We start from the raw sequence: 23021 nt of genomic DNA on the forward strand, positions 1-23021 counted from the left end.
AGCTTCGCCTGTGACCACAGCCAGGTGCCCAGCACAGGCCTTAGCTAGGTGCCCGGGCACTCCTTATCAAAATAGATTTCAAAACAGATTCTCAGCTCTGCCTCCCTACTGCTTCTGCCCAACTTGGCTCCCCACCCCACTTCTCAGCAGGACCCCCTTACCAGGCTAGCCGGGACATGGCATAAGTGATTCTGTAGGCCTGGGTCCCCCCGAGGAGGGACTTTGTGTCCATGGTATAGGCACCCATGTTGTCAAAGACCAGCCAGTCCCCTACGTGTAGTTGCGGCAGCCACAGGCCCTCAGCCACGGGGTCACAGCCATCCACTGCTGGCCCCCACAGGCTGCTGCTGTACAGCGGTTGATCCGCGGATGGTTTCTGTAAGAGAGAAGGACACCTCAACCCCGGCACACATATGAAATCCTCAGCACTTTGTCCCTCAAACAACCTGCCATCGCTCCCAAAGCCACCAGGAAGGACTGGATGGTATTCAAGGACTCTCCAACTTGGGGTCCTTTACACTCTAATCCAGATTCTAACACTAGCTGTGTGACTTCGAGCAAGAACATCAATCTCTCTGTGCCTGTGCTTATTTGTAAAATGGGAATAAATGTGCCAGCTTTACGGGACCACTAACAGGGTGAATGAGTCAGTGCACATGGTAGAACAGGTATAACCAGCCGGCAGAGGGCACCAGTCTGTGGAGTTCACACTAACGCCCCATTGCTGCTGCTGTCACCAGGTCTGTGCTTCCAGCTGCACTGGCCACCTTCCGGCCTCGCTGCATCCACACCTCTGCAGCCCTCCCCACTCACTCATGCCCAGCCTCTCTTCCAGCCCAGCCCCGAAGAGTCCTCCTCTAGGATGCCTGGCCTGGAGACACAAGAGAGTGAGACTTGTCCCGACTCAGGTCCCAATCCAACCTGTGACCTGGCAATGACCACAGAGAGCGCATGGGTGGAACACACTGATTCCCACTTCAGGGAACTGAGGTCCAAAGGCTAAGGATTTGCTCAAAGATATGCTTCTTTGGGTTTTGTTTCTTTTTTCTTTTTTTTTTTTTTTTTTTTTTTTTCCTTTCAAGACAGGATTTCTCTGTGTAATAGCTCTGGCTGTCCCAGAACTCGCTTTGTAGACCACGCTGGCCTCGAACTCACAGAGATCCCCTGCCTCTGGGATTAAAGACTTGCTCCACCACCGCCTAGCAAAGGCAAGCTTCTTTCTTTCCTTTCCTTTCTTTCTCTTTCTTTCTCTCTTTCCTTCCTTCCTTCCTTCTTCTCTTCTCTTCTCTTCTCTTCTCTTCTCTTCTCTTCTCTTCTCTTCTCTTCTCTTCTCTCTCTCTCTCTCTCTCTCTCTCTCTCTCTCTCTCTCTTTCTTGTTTTTTGTTTTTTTGAGACAGGGTTTCTCTGTGTTGTTTTAGTACCTGACCTGGATCTCGCTCTGTAGACTAGGCAGGCCTCAAACTCACAGAGATCCTCCTGCCTCTGCCTCCTGAGTGCTGGGATTAAAGGCATGTGCCACCACCGCTGGGCCATGCTTCTTTCTTAAATGACTTCCAAATGGAAAAGAACCATCTCTGGACAACCAAAGAGAGCAATTCTGCCACAATTTAGGGTTCCTGCTGGGCAGGTCCTAGAAGAGGGCCACAGCCAAAGGAGAAACATGAGTGGGTCTCCTGGGTGCCCTCTCTGGCCCCTTGCTCGGCCTGCTGTGTCCCATGCCAGCCACTTCTGCTCCTCAGTTACTCTTCAGGAAACCCTGCCTCCCCTACCCCACATCCCGCTTTCACCCCAGATCTTCCCTCCAAGTCTGCCATGTTTTCTTTAGGTCTAGACAAGGCATCCTAAGCCCCTGAAGCACCACATCCCCAGAGCTCCACCTTCACAGCATTTGCTATTGGTAGTGAAATACTCCCAACGTGCTTGGGCCGGTCTTCCCCAGAGTGAATTCTGTAAGCTGAGGGACAGTGTCCAGTGCCCTGCTGTCCCTCACGCACAGCCTGGCCCTAACAGGTGCTACCTTCAGTATTTGTAAACTGGTAAGTGCCTGTGAGTGGGTGGCATTTATGGGGCAAAGAAAAACAGGTTGAAGGGAACAGAAGTCATCCAAACGGCCTGGGAGGAGGCAGTGAGCACCCACAGAAGAAGAAAGGCCTGCCAGTACCTCAGCCAGTGGCAGGAGTGAGTGGATACTGAGAAGGAGGGAACACCGTTTCCATACGCAGAAATAAGGTTCACACGCAGGACAAAACCTGACAGCTGATCAGTCCTAGCGATAAAGAAAAGCATGCATACATTGTCAAGGTCCAGCGTGAGAGCTAGCCTGTGTTTGTGGGTTCCTGCACTCACTGAGCACTTATTGAGCACCTACTGTATGCCAGCTCTGATCTCGAAGATATGATAGAAGTCAGCAGGAATGAGCACAAAAATATTAAAATTAAAGGGGGGATTAATGTATCCATGCCCGGTTAGCTTTTTCCATATTCTTTGGGGGGTGATTTGGATTTTTGTTTGTTTGTTTGGTTGGTTGGTTGGTTAGTTGGTTTGGTTTGGTTTTTTGAGACAGTTTCTCTATGTAACGGCTCTGGATGTCCTGGAACTCGATTTGTAGACCAGACTGGTCTTGAGTTCAGAAATCTGCCTGCCTCTGCCTCCCAAGTGCTAGGATTAAAGGCATGCACCACCACTGCCCAACTTAGCTTCATAGTCTTATTTACAAGCATTTGTAATAAGAGAACATGATTTCTTATTTCTTGATTGCGCTGAACTCTTTCCGATAGCCCCAGGCTCTAGAAAACATTAAGTTGATGGTTTGAAGTCCTGAGGGATGGTGCTCTGTAAACACATCCACGGACCTTTGTGAAAACAGCCTTTTTAAAGGCTCCTCCACGACAAAGAGAAAAGACACATTAGGATAATAGGTTAGCATCCTCTTGCTTGTTAGTGGGACAAGCTTGAAAACAGCTTGTGGTGTGTGTCATGTGTGAGGTTGTGGTGCTGGGGGTCAAAGGCGGGGCTTCATGCACACTAGGCACAAACTCTACCACTCAGCCACACATCCAGCCCTTTTATTCTTTATTTTGAAATAGGCACCTTATGACTGTTTTGTGTCTCTCATTCATTCATTCATTCATTCATTCACTCATTCATTCATTTTTGTAGGACTAAGCACTGAATCTAAGCCTGGCACATGCTCTACAAGTGCTCTACCACAAACTGTATCCGCCGCTCTCTTTGTTCTGTATGTTTGAGATGGGGTCTCCCCCAGTTATCCAAGCTGTCCCTGAACTCACTCTGTAGCCCATATGGGCCTTGAACTTGATGTCTGAGCAAGACTGTCTCAAAAATAAAAATAAAGATGGTAGGGGAGGGGTGGGCATGTGGCACACGAGGACTTGAGTTCAGATCTTCACCACACATGTACAAAGCTGGGCATGCCAGTACATGCTGGGAAGGCAGGGATGGAGGATCCATGGCCAGCTGCTCTTGCTGAATCAGTGAGCTTCTGACTCAGTGAGACACCTTATCTTAAAAAGGGAACGGGGTACACAGAAAGGTGGGGTACATGGCCTTCTTGGGGGCCTTTTTACCTTTTTTCCCCGGGAGCTGAGGACTGAACCCAGGGCCTTGCGCTTGCTAGGCAAGCACTCTACCACTGAGCTAAATCCCCAACCTTGCCTTGTAACTTTTTAAAGTAAATAACTCCTATACCATATAGAATATCCAAAATATATATATATATATATTTATAATAAAAAAAAAAAAAACAAGTTGGCAGGGCAGCACACAAAAGCAGAGCAGACTCCAGAACAAAGTCCTGTGATCAGCGTCCTATTTGTGGATGCAAAGGCAGAGGCCCGACAAGAAATTTCAGCTCGGGCTGGAGAGATGGCTCAGAGGTTAAGAGCACTGGCTGCTCTTCCAGAGGTCCTGAATTCAATTCCCAGCACCCACATGGTGGCTCACAACTGTCTGTAATGAGATCTGGTGCCCTTTTCTGGCCTGCAGGGACACATGCAGGCAGAATACTGTAAACATAATAAATAAATAAATCTTAAAAAGAAAAAGAAAAGAAATTTCATCTCATCAAGTCCATCCTTACAATCGAAGAACCGCCTTCAGTAACCAAGAATTTACCCCTAAAGGGAGGGAGGGGCAAATGCACAAAGTCCACCTGTCTTGATCATCACACAGAAAGCACAGGTCTACAACTCAAACTCAGTGTTCAGGACAGGCCAAGCTGGCATTCAGCGGCCTATTGCAGATTCTAGCCCCTTCACAAGGAAAGTCTGTTTTAGCAAAGTCTCTGACCTGCACACACACATGCTCTCTCTCTCTCTCTCTCTCTCTCTCTCTCTCTCTCTCTCTCTCTCACACACACACACACACACACACACACACACACACACACACGCACACACGCACACACGCACACACGCACACACGCACACACACACACTGAATAAAGAAACTCGAAGCTGGGGAGATGGCTTGAAGAAATCAGTAAGTCTTCGCATGCAAGTCAGTGTCTCTGCTCAAAGACAAAGGAAGTTCCATTCACAGAGGAGTGGAAGCATCAGGTTATAAAATGATTGGATACATTTGGGCCACACTAATACTTAATCAAGGAAAGTAATAAGAACCTAATGGAGAAATAAAATACATGAGTTGTACCCTCTCCTAGCTACAAAATTTTAATAAAGCTTCTCAAAGAGTATCTATAAGATAATGATACTGTGGTTAGTTAATTCACACAAAGCTACCTTCTATCACATATAAAATATAAAGAATATCTGTGTGCTTGCCTGCCAGCTAAAGAAATGCAGTTTCAAGCCAAGCGGCTGGCTCATGTCATGATCTCAGAACTCCAGAAGCTGAGGCAAGAGGGTCATGTGATAGAGACCAGCCTGGCTGCCATTCTGTGAGACCTGTCAAAGGCTCTGTCAATGAACAATTACTAAAACAAATTCAAAAGGGAAAGAATGTAAACTTTCCAGTCTCTTCAAAACTCCCCAAGTGGCTAAGCACATCCCTCCCTTCCCTTTCTAGAGCGACTACCATTGTGTTTGGCATTCTCTTGCTTTAAAAAACAAATCCATGAATGTACCCAGTGTTAAATGACAGGACTCGTTCTGCATGCTTTTGACAGTTACATAATGGAAATTATGGAGCCTGGAATCTCCGAGACTTGCTTTCTTGTTGAAATTTCCTACTCCCAAGATGCATCCCATTGACATCTGTGAGCACAATTCACAAACACGCTGCACAGAGCTGTCTGTGTGGAACACACTGATTTATTCACTCGTTACCCTGCCAACAAACACTGGGTTCCTCTGTTGTTTTATGCTGTCCAGAGTGTCCTGACACATCTCCTCGGACACGGGACAGAGGGCACACACGCGACTTTACCTGATACTGTCAGCGTGGTTCCCAACACAGACTGCTCACCTGGCAGTGTGCGGGACACCCGGCCATGCACACCCTCACCTTCCATTAGCACTAGTGTCAGACACAGTGAGTGGCGTCTCACTGAGTCTCATTTGCTCCCGTGGCTGCAGCGAGCCTCATGTGCGCTCCTGTGGCTGCAGCGAGCGGCCTTCCTTTTCAGTTTGACTCTCCTCTTCCATGAACTGCCAGACAAATTGTCTTAAGTTCTTCATCGTAACATCGACAAACACCAGTCTGAGGGCAGCACAGGAGTGCACACTTGTGAACCCAGCCCTTGGAAAGCAGAGGCAGGAGGATTGCTGCAAGTTCAAAGCCAGCCTGGTCTACATAGTGAATTCCAGGCCTGCTGATGCTACATACTGATAGACTGTTGCAACACACACATACACACACACACACACACACACACACACGCACGCACGCACGCACGCACGCACACGCACACGCACACATAAAATGAAATAAAGCCATCCTTCAGTTCCTAAATTCCTTCCTCACGTACTTCCCCCTCAGGACCAGAGGTGGCAGTGTTTACCACACTTAGCAATTAGCTGGTGTGTGTGTGTGTGTGTGTGTGTGTGTGTGTGTGTGTGTGTGTAAGAGAGAGTGAGGACAATTTGTGTGTATGTGTGAGAGGACAATTTATACGTGTGTGTGTGTGTGTGAGGACAAAGTGTGTGTGTGTGTGTAAGAGAGAAAGGACAGTGTGTCTGTGTGTGCGCGCGTGTGTGTGTGTGTGTGTGTGTGTGTGTGTGTGTGTGTGTGTGTACAATTTGAAGGAGTCATTTCTTTCCTTCCACGTGGGCTCTGGAGACTGAACTCAAGTTAAGAAGTTTAGCAGTGAGTGCCTTACCCACTGAGCCTCACTTCTCCCTGCAATGACTAACTTTAATAGTTCCTTATGCTAAAATTCCTCTGTTCAGACAAATTCTGGTTGGCCAGTGCCTGGAGCCGGGCCTGGACACCATGTCTTCTCGCTGCCGTTCACTTAGCCTCTCCTGCTCCATGCCTGTCCCTGTGCTATGGCCCAGTTCTCGCCTTGCTTACCCATCCTCTAACTCTTCCTTGTTTTCAGTATGCTTCTTGAACTTTGACCATACATCTAAAGCTCGTATTTTTCCATATTTAGTGGAAATCCTTAGTCCCTTTACAATATGTTTTGTAAATTTATTTAACTTTGTTTTACTTTTTTATTTTTGCATGTTTGTGTATGTGTGAGACAGGGTCTCATGTAGCCCAGAGTAGCCTCAAACTCACTATGTAACTGAAGACCTGATCCTCCTGCCTCCACATCCTACATGCTAAGATTATAGGCATGTGCCACACGTGTCTTGCCTCTCTCCTCTCTCTCTCTCTCTCTCTCTCTCTCTCTCTCTCTCTCTCTCTCTCTGTGTGTGTGTGTGTGTGTGTGTGTGTGTGTGTGTGTGTGTGTGCAGTGCTAGGACTTGATTCCATGTCTCAAACATACTAAGCTCTATCACTGAGCTACCATGAGCATACAGTTTTATTTAATACTGATGTGTTAGATAGGTTTTTGTTGTTGTTGTTTTAAGACAGAGTCTTACTATATAGACCAGGCTAGCCTCAAATTCACAATCCTCCTTCCTCAGCTTCCTGTGTGCTGGAATTATAGGTGTGTGCCACCAAGTCTAGACAGGAAGGCTTTTGCTATATGCATATGCATAAGTTATATGCATATTCCTGTGTGTTCAGGTGTGTGTGGGTGTGTGTGGGGGGGGGGGTGTGGGTGTGTGTCTATGTCTATGCGCACATGGAGGTGAGAAGTCAATCTCCAGTATCATTCCTCAGGAGCCATCTACCTTGGATTTTAAGAAAGTCTCTGTGGTGGTGGGAATGAGAATGTCTCCATGGGCTCATCTGTTTGCATGCGTGGTCCCCAGTTAGTGGAACTGTTTGGGAAGGATGAGGAGGTGTGGCCCTATTGGGGGAGGTGTGTCAAAAACCCATGGCAGGCCCAGTCTCTTCTCTCTCTCCTCCCTCTCTTCTCTCTCTCTCTCTCTCTCTCTCTGCCTGGGGATCAGGATGTAAAGCTCTCAGCTACTGCTCCAGCTTCATGTCTGCTTCTCACCACATGTTTCCAAAGGTTGTTTGATTCCAGCGGTATACATAAGCCCGTGGCAGTCCTGATTGTTCAGGAGGCTAAGGCAAGAGACCACCCTGGGCAACACAGCAAGACTCTATCTTTTAAAAAGTAGGGAGAGAGGAAGGGAGGAAGGGAGGAAGGGAGGGAGAAGAAGGGAGGGAGAGAGGGAGGGAGGAAAGGAGGGAGGGAGAGAGGAAGGGTGGGAGGTAAAAGGAATGAGTTTGCAATGTGGCCAATGAATGGTTCACAGGCAGGAGGAGGGGCCGGGGGAGCAATGGTGGTCACTTCAGTGGCTCAGTCAGGCGGTGGCCTGCACTGTGATGACAGCAGGAAAGATGAACTCAGAACCGATTTGGGATCTAGACTCAAGAGCTGCAGGTGTCCTCCACTCGGGAAGCCAGGAACCCACCACGTCCAGTCAGTCCTCCAGCCTCGCTGGCTGGAGATGAAGAGTTCAGAGCTGAGCAAGTTTAATCTGAGGTGCATGTGAGACACCAGAAGAAATGGGAAGTGGGCAAGGGGAGCTGCAGAGCAGGCTCAGCAGACAAATCACGTCTTATGCAAGGGTGTACCCCTACTATGCATCGGGGATCAGCAAGAGACACCCAGTGAGGACAAACAGCCAAGGTTGCTCTGTAACTGCACACACACACCAAAAGAAACAAAGAAAGAAAAGTTCAACAGCACTAAAGGGAAACAGAGCAAGTCTACATATCAGAAAACTCCAGAATGTAGTAAGCGCTACTATAGTGGGTAGCTGTTCCAGCTTTGACCTGGAAGTACTACCCCCAGTGAGGCTTCTGGTAACTGTCATGCCTACCTATGACCTGCCCCTGAGGCAGGGCAGAGGCGGGAGCCCTTAAGACCCGGGATCCAGATGTGCCAGGTCTCTTGGTTCCTGGTGATCCTGGATGCTGGATGGTAGACTGAGCAGAGTTCTCCAGAGAACCCAGCTGGACTGCACCTCACTTTTCCCGAATCCTGTAACCAACCCCTTTACTAGCTGTAAGTTACCCCAAAATAAACCTCCTTTTTAACTATGTGGAGTTGCCTTAATAAATCCCCACAATACACTACAAATGAAAAAGCAAAAACAGTTTTATCAACAAATTATGAAGACTTTTTTTAAGAGGGTATTGGGAAATCACTACATTAAAAGACACGGCAACCTAATGTCCCATGAAGGCCTTCTTCGGCTTCTGAGTTCAGCAGACCAACTATAAGAACCATCTGGGAGGCAAGTGGGAATATCTGACCACCAATGGAGGATAATGGGAGATACTCAGAATTTTTAAATTTTGATGACTGTGATCTGCCTCTTTATCTTTTACAAACACATACAACATATTTGGGGAGGGGGGAATCAGCATATTTGTTTACACTTCCCTCATGACATTACTGTAGCCTGTGTACTAATCACACACACTTCTACACATGCTCTTGCTCATGCACACACACACCTCCATCCAACAAGATCATATTTAAAATACAATTTTTACCCACTCTTGACAACAGACCTCAGCACCGTGCATATTGAAGGATTTGACTATTTTAATTTTATGTGTGTGTGCATCTACATGTACATATTTTATTTGTATTGAAATGTGATTTTATTTGTATGTCAATAAAGTTGCCTTGAGGTCAGAGCAAGCCAGAGCAGAAGCTGAGCAGTAGTGGGGCACGCCTTTAATCCCAGCACTTGGGAGGCAGAGCTAGGCAGATCTCTGTGTGTTCAGGGATACAGCCCAGCATGGCAGACACACGCCTTTAATCTCAATACCAACCATAGAAGACCTGGAGGTCTGTACAAACAGGCAGTGACGAGGAGGTCATGTGGCTGGGTTTACAACCAATGAGAAAACAGAACAGAAAGTCTTTAAATAGACAGGACGCACAGAAGTAGGTCTCTTGCAGACAGGAAGAACAGCAGAAGCAGTGAAGGGTAAGGTTTTCCGCTCTTGCTCTGACCTCGTGGTTTTTAACTCTGCAATCGGTTCTGTGTTTCTTATTTAACAAGCCGGTTACATCTACAGGATAAGTATGTGCACACATGTGCCAGTGACTTCAGAGGCCAGAAGATGACATCACATCCCTTGGAACCAGAATTGCAGGTGGCTGTGGGCCTCCTGATGTGGGTGCTGGGATCCAAACATGGGTCTTCTAAAAGTGCAGCAAGTGTTCCTAACTACCAAGCCATCCCTCAAATAGTTTAATTTTGTAAAAGAAAAACAAGCTGGGTATGGTGGTGCATGCCTTTAATCCCAGCATTGGGAGGCAGAAGCAGGCAGATCTCTGTGAGTTCGAGGCCAGCCTGGTCTAGAGCTATGCAGAGAGACCCTGTCTCAAAATGAATGAAAATGAGCTACATATGGTCTGATAATAAGCAGGACTTGTACCAAAGAGTCTACCTACGACAACTGTTTATACCTTAGGTCTAAAAGTCCTTGAGAAGAAAGACTGAAACCACAAAGCAGTCACAACCACTGGTGCAGACAGAAGGACTCTGGACACACTCCAGAGACAGGCAGAGCTAACTCCTGCATAACCTCTGACCCGAGGCTATGTGAGCCCCCAGCCAGCTCTGCTCACAGCCAGTTTCAGTTAAGGGTCACAGCCTCTGAAGGGGTAAACTGAGGCATCATCAGAGCAAGAACAACAGACCATAAAGAAAGTTTACAGGAAGATCCCGGCACCAAGAACAGCAGCTGGACAGGGTGGCAGTGGGTGAGGCTGGATGGGGCGTGAGGCTCTAGGGTGGCAGTGGGTGAGGACCTTGTTCTCACTCTGTTGAGGGAGAGAAGGGGGGGGGGGCAGGAGAACAAGCAGCTGTGAAAATCACCTGTGAACTGAGTATGGAGCCACAGTTAGAGGCTAACTTGTGTGTCACGGGAAAATCCTATTGCAAAAACAAAAACCCTTAAAAAGGCATGGTCCACAGAAGGGAATTCACGCCGTGCCAGGTACTGTAAACCTGATCAGAGGCTCGTGGTTCAGCTGGCCAGAGACTCCAACTACTGCTGTGTTTCTAAAAGGACACCTTGGCAAACTGCAAGGTCTAGACCAGCGGTTCTCAGCCCTCCTAACAGCTGCACCCATTTAACACAGTTCCTCATGCTGTGGCGACCCCCCCACCAACCATATAATTATTTTGTTGCTACTTCATAACTGTAATGTTGCTACTGTTATGAATCATAATGTAAATATCTGGTTGCAGGATATCTGATATGCGACCCCTGTGAAAAGGTGGTTGGACCCCAGGGGTCAGGACCCATAGGTTGAGAACCACTGGTCTATACCCATAGACTAATGCTGCTCTCAGCTTCAGCCGGAGCAGACTCTCTCTGCAGTGAGCCGCGATTTAGAGACTCACAATTGGCTGCTGCACCCCAGCTCATTACAAGACCTGCCACCAGCACCCCTGCAGGAGGCGGCACTAACTGGACTCGGCGGGTCATAGGGGGGGCATCTGAAAGCGGGAATAGGATGTGGGGGTGTAGGGAGAGTTAAGAGGAGGGGAATGGGAGTAGACATGACCAAGACATGTGATTTACATGTATGAAATTGTCAAAGAACAAATAAAACATTTTTAAAGTAGGAAATGGGAACTGGCGGTGGCCAGCCTGGTCCCTAGATCTGTATACTAGGAAGTTAGCTGCCACAAGAACACAGAATGTAGCCAGGCAGTGGTGGCACACGCCTTTAATCCCAGCCCTCGGGAGGCAGAGGCAGGAGGATCTTTGTGAGTTCGAGGCCAACCTGGTCTACAGAGAGAGATCCAGGACACCCAGGACTACACAGAGAAACCCTGTCTCAAAAACAAAACAAAACAAAACCAAAAAAAAAAAAAAAAAAGTACTTTGAGCCAGGCGATGGCGGTACACACCTTTAATTCCAGCACTCAGGAGGCAGAGCCAAGCAGATCTCTGTGAGTTCAAGGCCAGCCTGGTCTACAGAGCAAGATCCAGAACAGACACTAAAACTACACGGAGAAACCCTGTCTTCAAAAAAAAAAAAGCACTTTGCGTTTTCTAAAATAATGAAAAGAAACACAGCATTCTGCACAGTGAGCAAGAGCTTCACCTTTACCCTTGCTCTCTTTCCTTTCTCTTTCTTTTTCTTCTTGTGAACAGGTTCTCTCTATGGAGCCGAGGCTGACCTTAAACTCATGGTCCTTTAGCCTCAGCACCCCGAGGACTGAGATCCCAAGTACACACCATACCTAAATCTTTAGTCTATTTTTTTAAAACCATTTTTAGTGTGTGTTGAACCCAGGGCCTCCTGCATGTTAGGCAAATTCTCCACCACTGAGCTACACTACCCACCGAGAACATAGTTCAGTGATAGAGGGATGGCTCGGATGTCTAAGGCCTTGGATTTGAGCCCTGGTACCACAAAGACGAACATAAGAAGAGTTAGATAAAAACACAGGCACAGGATGAAGGCACATTCACAAGGCCTGGGCTCACCTTCTGCAGGGTGGGGGTGGGGCAGATGTTGTCAAACAGGACTGAGTTGAAGATCCCATAAACACCCTCATCAAGGTGGTACACGATGGTCTTAGGGGCCGAACTGGTTTCCTCTGTGAGGAAGGGAGAGAACAGGGGCCAGACACGCAGAACGTGAGGAGCCTGGGAATCAGAAGCTGGCACTACAGTGGGTTCAGCAACGACAAAGCTGCGGGCAAAGAAGGTTGCCCCTTCTTCAGGTATGGGGTAAACCTGGTAACAGAAGCCTACTAAAAGCCATTTTTCTGCTGATGTGGAGACTCCCCCTTGCAGATGAGTCACGGGGATAGAACGTATTTCTCTGCTTGTATCCGAGCCCCTAAAGGCCCCAGGAAAGGCAGAAGAGCAGCTCACCCAAACTCAGAGCCACTTGCACATGACAGGGAGGAGGTACATCAGAGTAAGAAACCAGGGGGACTGGATACACTATCGAGAATATCTCCCAAGTCTGTAAGAGGCCAGGAGAATGTATGAATGCATACATGCACACAAACATGAATGCACATACATGTACACAAACTGACCACACTACCTGGAGCCCCACGCTGCCAATAAACTCTCTCTGAGCAAGAGCACATCACTGTGACACTCTCCAGTGTGAGGGTTCTGGAACAGAGGGCAAAGCTCAAAATCAGATTCACTAACACCTGTCACTCATGGGGTCTGAGAGATCCCTATGGGAACATTGATCTATCCAGAAGGGCAAAGAAGGGCACTGATGCTGGTGATGTGGGCACGGGAGCTCCGAGTCATCCTGAGCTGAACTTGAAACACAGTGCTGCCCTCTATCACCCCGTGACCCTGAACTGATGACGATGTCCTCTCTATGTTCTGTCCTCTGTAAAGGATATGTGAACAAATCCACTGTCATCAAGTTATAAGAAGGATGAACAAGATCCTGTACTTTGAAGAGGAGGCACACGTGGGGTCAAATGCAAGCTCACCTCTAGTTAACTATTAAGCAATTCGCTTACATTCTCTTTAACTCCATTTCTCATCCATAAAATGGAGCTAATTAAATACCTATTCCCCTATGGCTGTTTTGCACTCCATCTGCATAAAACACAAACACACTAAGGAGTAAAGCAGTGGTTCTCAACCCGAGGGCTGAACGACCTATTCACAGGGGTCACCTAAGACCATCCTGCATCTCAGATATTTACATTACAATTCATAACAGTAGCAAAAGTACAGTTATGAAGTAGCAACGAAAACAATTTATGGTTTTCATGGGTCACCCCAACATGAGGAACTGTATTAAGGGTCGAAGCATTAGGAAGGTTGAGAACCCCTGGAATGAAGGGATGAAACTGTCTTTGGGGTGAGGGGAATGACTAGCTTTCCCTACAGCAGACACCCGTCCTCCACCCCTGCCTAGCCAGCCACTGCCGCAGCTTCGGGAAGAACTGGGCTCTGCTGCCCACCTGGCACCTACCCTCCTTGCTGGGTTGGTCCAGAAGAACCTCCTTCTTGGCAACAATGCTGACAGCCACAGTGAAGGCAGAAGTCACATAGTAGCGTCCCAGCTCAGCAAGGATGTCCACACCGCAGCCCTCAGGGAAGTACAGGTCCAAGGCTGAGTTGATCACAGAGGCAATCTGGTAGAGAGGTACGTGCAGGACCATGTGATTTCAGGAAGAACTTGGCAGCTGCTAAGGTCCCAGCTGGTAACTGGGCACAGTCAGCCAGGAAGGCACATGGGGGGGGGGGGGGGGGGGGGTAGGACAGGCACTGGAGTGAAAACCTAGCGGTTGGACAGCCATTTGCCCAGATAATCCCACATAGAATGGGGTGTTCTTTCCCATAATGCTTGGTGCTCAGATTCCAGATTCTCTGCCATGGATCCTTCCTTCATAAATAACCAGCTTGTTAAACAGTAGGTAGGATTTCAAGAAAACAAACAAACATGCAGGGCCACTGTCACGGGATGGGTGACCCTGACCACTGTGACCCTCTAAGCCCCTTTCATTCCTATGCACACACTATTTTTAATTACATATACACTCGGGTTATGTGGATTTGGAGTTTGTTATTGTTGCTGTGTCTTTATGGGAGAAGGGTTGGTTATTTGAGCCAGGGCCTCACATAGCCCAGACTGGCCTTGAACTTCTGATCTCTCTATATTCACCTTCCAGATGCTGGGATTATAGACATGCAACACCATCTCCAGCACATGTATGTTCTTATAACCTGCCACACTCAATGGACTCTGAATGTCCTCCCATGTGATGAATGTTTTCATCATGTTCCAGGCAGTCTGAGCACTGGGAAGTCTGTACTAGACTTCTGCTATGTACAAGGCTGCAATTCAATATGGAGGCTAATTCCGGGGGCATCTGGAGCCTTCTCAGGGTCACTCTCACAGAGAGAGACTACAGAAGTATTGTACTACTGAAGAGAGGCGCCCCAGCCAGTCTTTTAATTCCAACACTCAGGGCAGAGGCAGGTGGATCTCTGTGAGTTCCAGAGCTCGCAAAAAACCAGAGGGAGGGCGCCGCTAGGGGTCAGAGTGGGAGTCACTATGGCTCGTTGGTGCGGCCCTTGGCTCACGAGAGAGGACTCCTACAATAGGAGCATTCCTTTCCCGCCCTTCCCCCCAGGTTTCTTGTCAGCCCATTGGAGGGTGAATAAGGCCAGTGTACTCAGACCATCAAAGAGCTCACGGCATGTAAATGTCTTGACTGAGCCTCTAAGGAGCTAAGTGCTTGGGCTGGAGTCAGGCTAAGCAAGGCATGCAGCCAGCTCTGCCGTGGACTCAGGAAGTGAGTCTACAAGCCCCGCTGAGCCACAACACAGGGTTAAGAAGTAGCAATAAGATGCAGGAGAGCACTAAGGCCAGTGTGACACACAGGCCAGATGTACTGTGCAGTGGGCTATGCTCGCCGTGCCCCTCCCCCACCACAAAATGGATCCAAACCGCCCTTGACCACAGTTACCTCTTCAAATCTCACTCTGGCTCCCTCTAAGCCAGGAAAGCCACCACCAAGGTCCAGAATGTTCATCGTGTGGCCCAGCTCGGCACCCATTTGAAACACGAGCCGAGCATCCGCGATGGACTGGGCGTAGGCCTGAGGGTCAGGACAGCCACTGCCAATGTGAAAACTGGGAAGGGAAGAAGAGCCTCGGCTTACATACAAGGTCCAGGTGCACCCATGCTACAGATGCAATGACTGAGGCCTGGAACGTCAAATGGGCTACAAAGGGTCATGTGGTCACCTAGGAGTGGACAGGAGGCACTTCTCCCAGCCCTTCATGCTTCCCTGGAGAGGAATCTTCTGGGATGAGAGCTGAGGTCCCAAAGTATCCAGGTCAGGATACACCTGTCAGTGAGCACGTGGCCAGGGTGAGTTACTAGGCTTGCCTTGTTAAATCTTGACATCTACAGACTGGGGAGAAAAGTCCTTACTGCACAAGGGTGTGGACTAAAGCCTGAGGTACTCAGCATGGAACAGGAAGTACCGGATAGGCGAAGCTGGAGAATTGGCCATAACTACATCCTATCTCTGCATGGACAGAAACAACCTCTGGCTTTATAGACATTCAGGACTCTCTCAAAGCCATGTCCGTGGGAGGAACCTCCTGAGATAAGACATTCTGGGGACTGTGGAAGGGAGGTTGATAAATCTTCCTTCTAAATAGAGAGAGGACACTGTCAGGCGCCCAGGCTAGGGGCAAGCCCTGATAGAGGCCCAGGATGTCCGTGGGGAAAAGGTAGTGGGTCTGGCGTGGGCAGGGTGGCTGGCTCCCAGTGCACACCTCACACCCACCACCTCCACATGGCTCTTCTTGGCGTTTTCAAGCAGATGTCTGCAGGATTTCAGCGACGCTCCGAACCTCAGGCTCAGGTGACTCAGGGAGTGAGAGTCCTGGGTAGCGATGCACAGAACCATCCTGTGGAGAAACGCAGCATCCCTGCTGAGCGAGCCCCGCCCCCACAGCCACACCCAGCTGCTCCTCTTTGGACTAACGAGCTGAGAACCACGTAGCTGAAAGGCCACTGAGACCACAGCCTTCATAGGTCACTCTGCGCTGACAATTGTCCTCGAAGTCTCCTGCTGGGTCCAGGTTGTGTCAGCCCTCACCCAGGCCGCTCAGGACTTCCCAATCAACTCCATAGCCAGACATATTGCATGAGAGGGAACCATGTGTCAAACAAGTTCCTAGGCAGAGTCCTGAAACATGAGGGGTGCTGTGCTTTGGGTGAATCAGAATGGCTCCTGGACACCCTACTATTCCCTCAGACCCCTCTCTGGATCCCCAGAGTGTCAAGGATTATTAACTGTCACAGCCAGAGAAAAACATCCATCCCTGCTACCTCCCAGAAACCATATGCACTGAGCCACTGCTCCATGACCAATATTACTGTGTCCCTTACCCATTGTACAAGGTATATTCAAGCAACATCACAACTCTGTACATCCCTCAGATGGTCCACGCTGTTCCCAACATGGACGTATTTGCTTGCCTTGGCTGTTTCTGCCTCCCCAAATTTCACTCATCCCTCGGGGCTTCATCTTTCCTGAAGCTGTGACCTCCGTAATACCCTGGGCCTTTTCTACCCAGGGCTCTAACACTTCTGCCCTGGATCTGGGTCCTGTCCAGGAGTACCCATCTTCCCGTAAGTGTGGTGGGACCCAAGGAGCAAGCATCCAGGATGGGGACCTCTCCCCAGCTCCCCACTCCTTCCCCCTCCAGCCTCACCCACCAGCCCAGCCTCCCTGCAGAAGTGGTCCTTGGCTTACTTGGCACTGGGGTGGCTCTTGACCACCTTGGCCAGCTCCACTTCATTGTCGAAGCTCAGCAGGCTCACCCCATGCTTGGCAGCATACTTGATCTGTGCGCTTTGCTTACAGGGGTTGGCACAGATGATCTTACTGGCAGGGACACCAATATGCTGGACCAACTCCATCTCTGCCTGTGAAGTTCCAAAGGTCGTGGTGAGGAGGCCCCAGGGCCTGCTGGCCTGTGGAGCCCAGGCATGACAGGCAAACTCAGAACTATACACCGGGTGTCCACACAAGTGGGCTCTCTCTTTCTCTCTCTCTCTGGTTTTTCTTTTTCCCAAAGACAGGGTTTCTCTATGGCTGTCTTGGAACTTACTCTGTAGACCAGGCAGCCTCCAACTCAGGGATCCACCTGCCTCTGCCTCTCAAGTGCTGTGGTTAAAAGTGTGCAGCACCACAGCCTGGCTAGTGGGCCAGCTCTTTAAGACAGCAGATACACAATTGCTTCACACTCAATCTCTGATGGCAGGCTGCCATATACAGACACACAGGCGGCACACTGTACAATCCTGGGGACGGGGAGATCCTATTCATAGCAAAGACAGCATATGTGCATATTTATTCTAACTTCCTGTCAGCAAGAAAAATCTCTCATTCTAAAGTAATCAGTATATTTATTCCAAAACTTAAATGCCTTTAAAGGGAGGCGTGCTGGGCTGAAGAGATGGCTTAGTGATTAAGAACACTTGCTGCTTTTGCAGAGGACCTGGATTCAGTTCCCAGTACCCACAGAACAGCTCACAACCATCCATAACTCTAGTTCCAGAGGACCTTCAGCAGGCACTAAGCATGCCTGTTGTACACATACAGCTATGTAGGCAAAACATCCATAGGCATAAAAACAAATAAATTATTCTTTTAAAAAGGCAGGGGCACACATTTTCTAACTCACAGAAAGGCTCTGTGCAGAGTCACAGGCATTGGACAAACTGAGATGTTAAATGAATGTTGCTTGGAAAACACTATGAAGAGTCCTCAAATAACAACAACAACAACAAATACACAGCAACTGTGATTACCTGCATAAGACCTACAAGACTCAGGCTCTGAACGTAGCCTGAGGAGCTTAGGAGGCCCCGCCCTCAGCCTGAGGCCAAGAGATCTCTGTGTTTGAGGCCAGCATGGTCATAGTGAGTTCTAGGCCAGTCAGGGCTACATAGTGAGACCCTGCCCTCACCAAAGAAAAGTTGACAGTAGAAGAGGGACCATTTGGAAAGAGAAAGAGGACCTGTGGAAGTAAGAGAGGAAAAGAGGGGCGTCAAGATGAACGTGATCAAAATACTTTATAGCCGTGTATGAAATGTCATAATGAAACCCACTATGTGATACCGAAATCCCACATAGGTAACATCCAGAGGACTTGAAGTCAAAGAGAGAGCCATGGTCCCCTGTTCAGGGCAGCATCAATCACAATAGACACGGCACAAAATCAGCCTAAACATCTGTTTCTGGATGAGTGGATAAAGAGAACATGGTAGATTACAATTCATTCTCTTAAGAGCAGGAAATCCTACCGTTTGTAACATGGGGAACATTGAGGCAAGTGAAATGAACCAGGCACAAGAAGAAAAATACATGAATTAGCTTCACGTAGGGTGTAGGAGTGGTGTGTGTGTGTGTGTGTGTGTGTGTGTGTGTGTGTGCGCGCGCGCACGCGCGCGCAGGTGCACGTGTGCACATGTATGTGGAGGCCACAGGTCTACATCAAGTATCTTCCTCAGTCACTTTCCATTTTTTGAGCCAGGATCCCTCACAGAACCTGGAAGCTTGCTGATTGGGCTACACTGTCCAGGGAGCAAGTCCCAGATGTCTCTTGGTATTCTGTCTTCCTAGTCCTGAAATCACAAGCATAGGCTCTATGCCTAGCATTTTACAAAGCTGGGTCCTCATGTGTGTATGGAGACACTTCATGTTAGCATGGCCAACACTGGATCAAATGAGCCATCTCCCAGACCCCGCATTAACTATGTGGGATCTACAAATGCCAACAGCAGGAAAGCAGAGTAGCTAAGTTCCCAGGAGCTGAGGAGACGAGAGGCAGGGAGGTGTTGGTCAAAGGGTGTTGTTACAGTTAAAAGGTGATTTACAAACATCAGGGTGACTCCATGAATACAACATGTGTGTGCTTAGACGCTGCCAAGACATAGGATCGCAGGTATTCTCATCACAGAAAAAAATTAGTTAAAGCATGTGTTAGCTTGGTTTTAGCATTCCACTCTGTGTGTGTGTGTGTGTGTGTTACACATACATATATTATCTGACACATGAGAAAGGTCTTCAAGGCTACGGGTGTCTCTGGCACAGATCACCCAGCCCAAAGGCCTGAGCTGCACCGGTGTGCCAATGAACATATTCTCTCTCCCTGATTACTTTTTGGTTACTACTGCTTTTTTTTTTTTAACTTATATTTGCTTATTTGGAGGGATGTATGTAGAGGCCAGAGGACAACTGTCAGGAGCTGAAGCTTTCCTTCCACCATGTGGGCCCCAGGCTGGATTTAGTAGCAAGGGCCTTCACCAGCTGAGTCATCTTGCCAACCCTTATTTGAGACAGGGTATGATGTAGCCCAAGCTGGCCTTGAATGAACTTTAAAATTTTTTAAATTACTTTTCATTATTGTGTGTGCATAGGATACATAGATGTATGTGGGTGTGTGCCATGGTGCACAGGCGGAGGTCAGATGACAGCTCTGGGGGGTCGGCTTCTCCTTCCACCACGTGGGTTGAACTAGAACTTCTTATGTGTCTGAGGATCAAACTCAGGGCTTCTGTGCATGCTGGGAAAGCGCTCTACAACTCTGCTATATCCATAGCCATTTCAGGTTTTGTTCCATTGAGCTTCACCCCTAGCTCTTCCTCACCTTTGCTGACCATGCCTCACACGCCTGCTCTAAATGATATAGATGGTAATGTGTAGTGTCAAGTACCCGTGTTCACTGAGCAGCTGCTACAAGAAAGTCCCAAATGAGATGCTATGGGATCCTGTACACTGTGAATATGTGTTGCTCTCATTGTTAATAATAAAATAGCTGGTTGGCCAATGGCTGGGCAGGAAGAGACTGAGCGAGAGCCAGACAAGGAGAATTCTGGGAAGAGGAAAGGCAGAGTTGGGAGAGACACGATCCAGGCGCCCAAGGAACAAGATGTCAGAGAGCAGCTAAGTCACAGGCACGCCGCAACGCATAGATTAATAGAAGTGAGTTAATTTAAATGTAAGAGCTAGCTAGTAAGAAGCCTGAGCCATTGGCCAACATCTATAATTAATATAAGCCTTTGAGCGATTATTCGGAAGCAGCTGCGGGACAGGGCAGGACAGAGAAAAGCCTCCGTTTACAGTGAGATGCTTTCCATCAGGTGCTAGAAAACATTTTCTAGAGAGTCACTGGTTTCAGTTTCTTGAGCCATTCAGTCTGTCTCGACTACCTAACCGCCACTGTGGCACCAAAGCAGTCACTGACAGTTCGTACATGAACCAGCATGGTGGTGGCGTGGTTGGGCTCACTGTCCAGTTTTCTGACCCGCCTCGGAGGCACTGTTTCATTCAGTCCTCACAGCCCAGGCAGAGGGGATAAGAAGTTGTGCAAGGCCAGCGATGTCTCAGCAGGCGAGTCCACCCACACACCCATACATACACGTGCACATAAAATAAATGTTATAAAAAATGAAAAAGCTATGTAGCAAATAACCAAGCCAGCGTCCAGAGTCAGGCATGCCTCTCCACGAATACAGAGTGTTCACAGTAGGAGAATGAGAGCTGTCTGTAGCCATGGTGTGTCTAATGCCGACCCAGCAGCTTTCAGCCCCAGTTGTTTACATGCATTAATTCCTGTAAGACCCATAACCATTAAATATGAATATCTACTCTCCATATTTCACAGAGGGGAAAGGGAAGTTCAGAGAGGTGCGGCCACCCATGGTGACAGTCAGTAAGTGACATTGAGAGACACAAAGACCCAACTCCAGAGCTGGACTGTGGCTGTCACAGCTCCCATTCCAGACACAGAGATCTGTCACCACGCCAAGTCTGGGTGAATATAAGAATGTTCCTTCCCTCCCTCCCTCCACAAGGTGAAAGAGGCAACGGTAGCCCTGTGAGGACCTGTGATTTAAATAATTGTGGTTATAAATATTTAAACAATAAGTGTCATTCAGCTCTATGTCAGACCCTGCAGTCCAGCCTTCTGTACATTCTCATCTAATCTTCATAATCACCTTATGAGGCAGAAATGAGGTTTGGAAGGTTACGTCATTAATTCAGAGTCATGTAGCTCAACTGTCAGAGCTCAACCTGCATGTCAGGCATGTCTTGAGCATCTGTTAATTTGCCAAGCCATGACAAGCGTTGAAGAAAACACGTGGTGAATAAAGTAGACAGGGTCTCACTCTCTATGGAACTTTCAGGCTGGTGGGGTGGAGACACAGTCGAATATGTGCTGCATGATGGCAGAATGGCCAATGGGTTCAAGGTACGATGACAGGAAAAGGTACAGCATGCCAGAGAACGAGGAGCCCCGGGGTGTGGAGGATGAAGGACAGCCTGAGGAGTCAGAAAGGAAAGCAAAGCCCCCACTGGAGCCTTGGATGGGCCAGGGATGACAGTTTTCAGAAGAGGGAGTGGACCACCAAGGGCTGAGGATGCTGGAATGGCCTGCGTGGGGGTCAGCGCTGTGGGGAAGATAAGAGCTGTGGGTGTACACAGAGCGCGCTGCCAAGGAGCCAGGAAGCAGTGTGTGGTGATACAGGTCAGCCTGTGTGATACAAACAAGCTTCAGGAGTTCCAAAGACAGCCGTGCAGCCAGATGTGCCCATGCACACCTGCACTACCTACTGTGAAAGTTGAGTCAGGATTTGGAGTTCAAGGCCAGTATGGACTTTAGTTTTTGTTTTCTTTGTTTTTCAAGACAAGGTTTCTCTGTGTAGTTTTGGTGCCTGTCCTGGATCTAAAGGCGTGCACCATGGCCACCCGCCCGGTATGCACTATTACAGACCATGTGAAAGAGGAAGGGACAGAGAGGGAGAGGGACGAAAGGAGGGAATGAGTCAGTCTTGTATTTTAAGTAAAAGGTCTAAGTGCTTATTCTGGCCACCTGAGGAAAGACTTCATGGCATTCTGGGGAGACTGGTCCACGCCTGTCACAACCACCCTGAGAGAAAAGCCACTCTAGAAAGGACAGAAGATGTGCTCTGGTGGCAGGATGGCAAGTGAGATGATGGATGAGGGGATGAGGGGAGAGGATGGTAGACAGGTGTGAGGTGACCACTCAAGCCAGGGAGGGAGGCAACAGTGAATGGCTGGTGTTTAAAGTGGTGAAGAGTTTAAGACCAAAGCCAGAGGGCCACACCACTCCCAGCAGCAGGTACCAGAGGACCCAGCACCTAGGACCTGCGCAGGGGGAGGGGGAAGAAAAATATACACAGGATAGACCATCAGGTGTCTCTGGGGGCGAAGGCCAGCCCAGAGCAGCATTCCCTCTCTCCTGTGCACTTTTGAAGTCTTTCAAACTGGGAATGTACACTACTGTTGGCTCTTTTTCAAAAGAATACTTGCTGGGTTGAATACTGTTAAGAGATGATAAGAAAAGAGTCCCCCAGACCAGATCCAAACGCAACCACACAGAAAGCTTTCCAAAGCCTGCCATGCTAAAGCAACCGGGACAGTCTACACCACGGGTGTTCTTCCTGTATCACAAGATGCTTAACGTGCTTCCAGTCATCCGCTTGCGTGTTTCTAAATGCTGTACGTCCACAAACCCCAGAACGCAGATGCTCTACCAAGGCGTAAAATCAGCATCCTCCTCTTCTCTTTGAGTGAATGAATCAATGTATCACTTGTTATTGTTTGCAATTATTTTTGTTGCTTTGTCTCATAGTCATAATAATCCTCTTGCCTTAGCCTTCTGAGTGCTGGAATGACAAGCATGTGCCACCATGATGGACTTAGATGTTTAAAACATGGCGGTCACTGGAATCTAGGTGTGGTGTCCATGCCTGTAATCTTAGTACTAGGAAGGCTGAGGAATGGAGAGTGCCACAATTTGCAGCCAACTGGGTTACATAGTAGGACCCTAGATGGATAGATAGATAGATAGACAGACAAATAAATAGTATACGACTAGAATCCCAGCACTCAAGAGAGTGAAGTAATAGTATCAGGAGCTCTGGGCCAGACTCGGTTGCAAAAGAT

At 48.5% G+C, this 23021-nt stretch overlaps 1 protein-coding gene across 3 annotated transcripts in view; it reads right to left on the reverse strand.

Moving 5' to 3' along the window:
- Positions 1 to 23021, reverse strand: part of Azin2 (antizyme inhibitor 2) — a 31435-nt gene that overhangs the window by 3112 nt on the left and 5302 nt on the right. For all 3 annotated transcript variants that reach the window (XM_036179235.1, XM_036179237.1, XM_036179236.1), the window contains 6 exons: positions 16797 to 16969; positions 15811 to 15945; positions 14991 to 15156; positions 13490 to 13652; positions 12016 to 12128; positions 162 to 376 (listed from right to left, as the gene is read on the reverse strand). In XM_036179235.1, coding sequence (XP_036035128.1) covers positions 162 to 376; positions 12016 to 12128; positions 13490 to 13652; positions 14991 to 15156; positions 15811 to 15945; positions 16797 to 16969 — 965 coding nt within the window. The remainder of the gene's footprint in view (positions 1 to 161; positions 377 to 12015; positions 12129 to 13489; positions 13653 to 14990; positions 15157 to 15810; positions 15946 to 16796; positions 16970 to 23021) is intronic.

The sequence above is a fragment of the Onychomys torridus genome, chromosome 2 (genome assembly GCF_903995425.1).
Source record: "Onychomys torridus chromosome 2, mOncTor1.1, whole genome shotgun sequence".
NCBI lineage: Eukaryota > Metazoa > Chordata > Mammalia > Rodentia > Cricetidae > Onychomys > Onychomys torridus.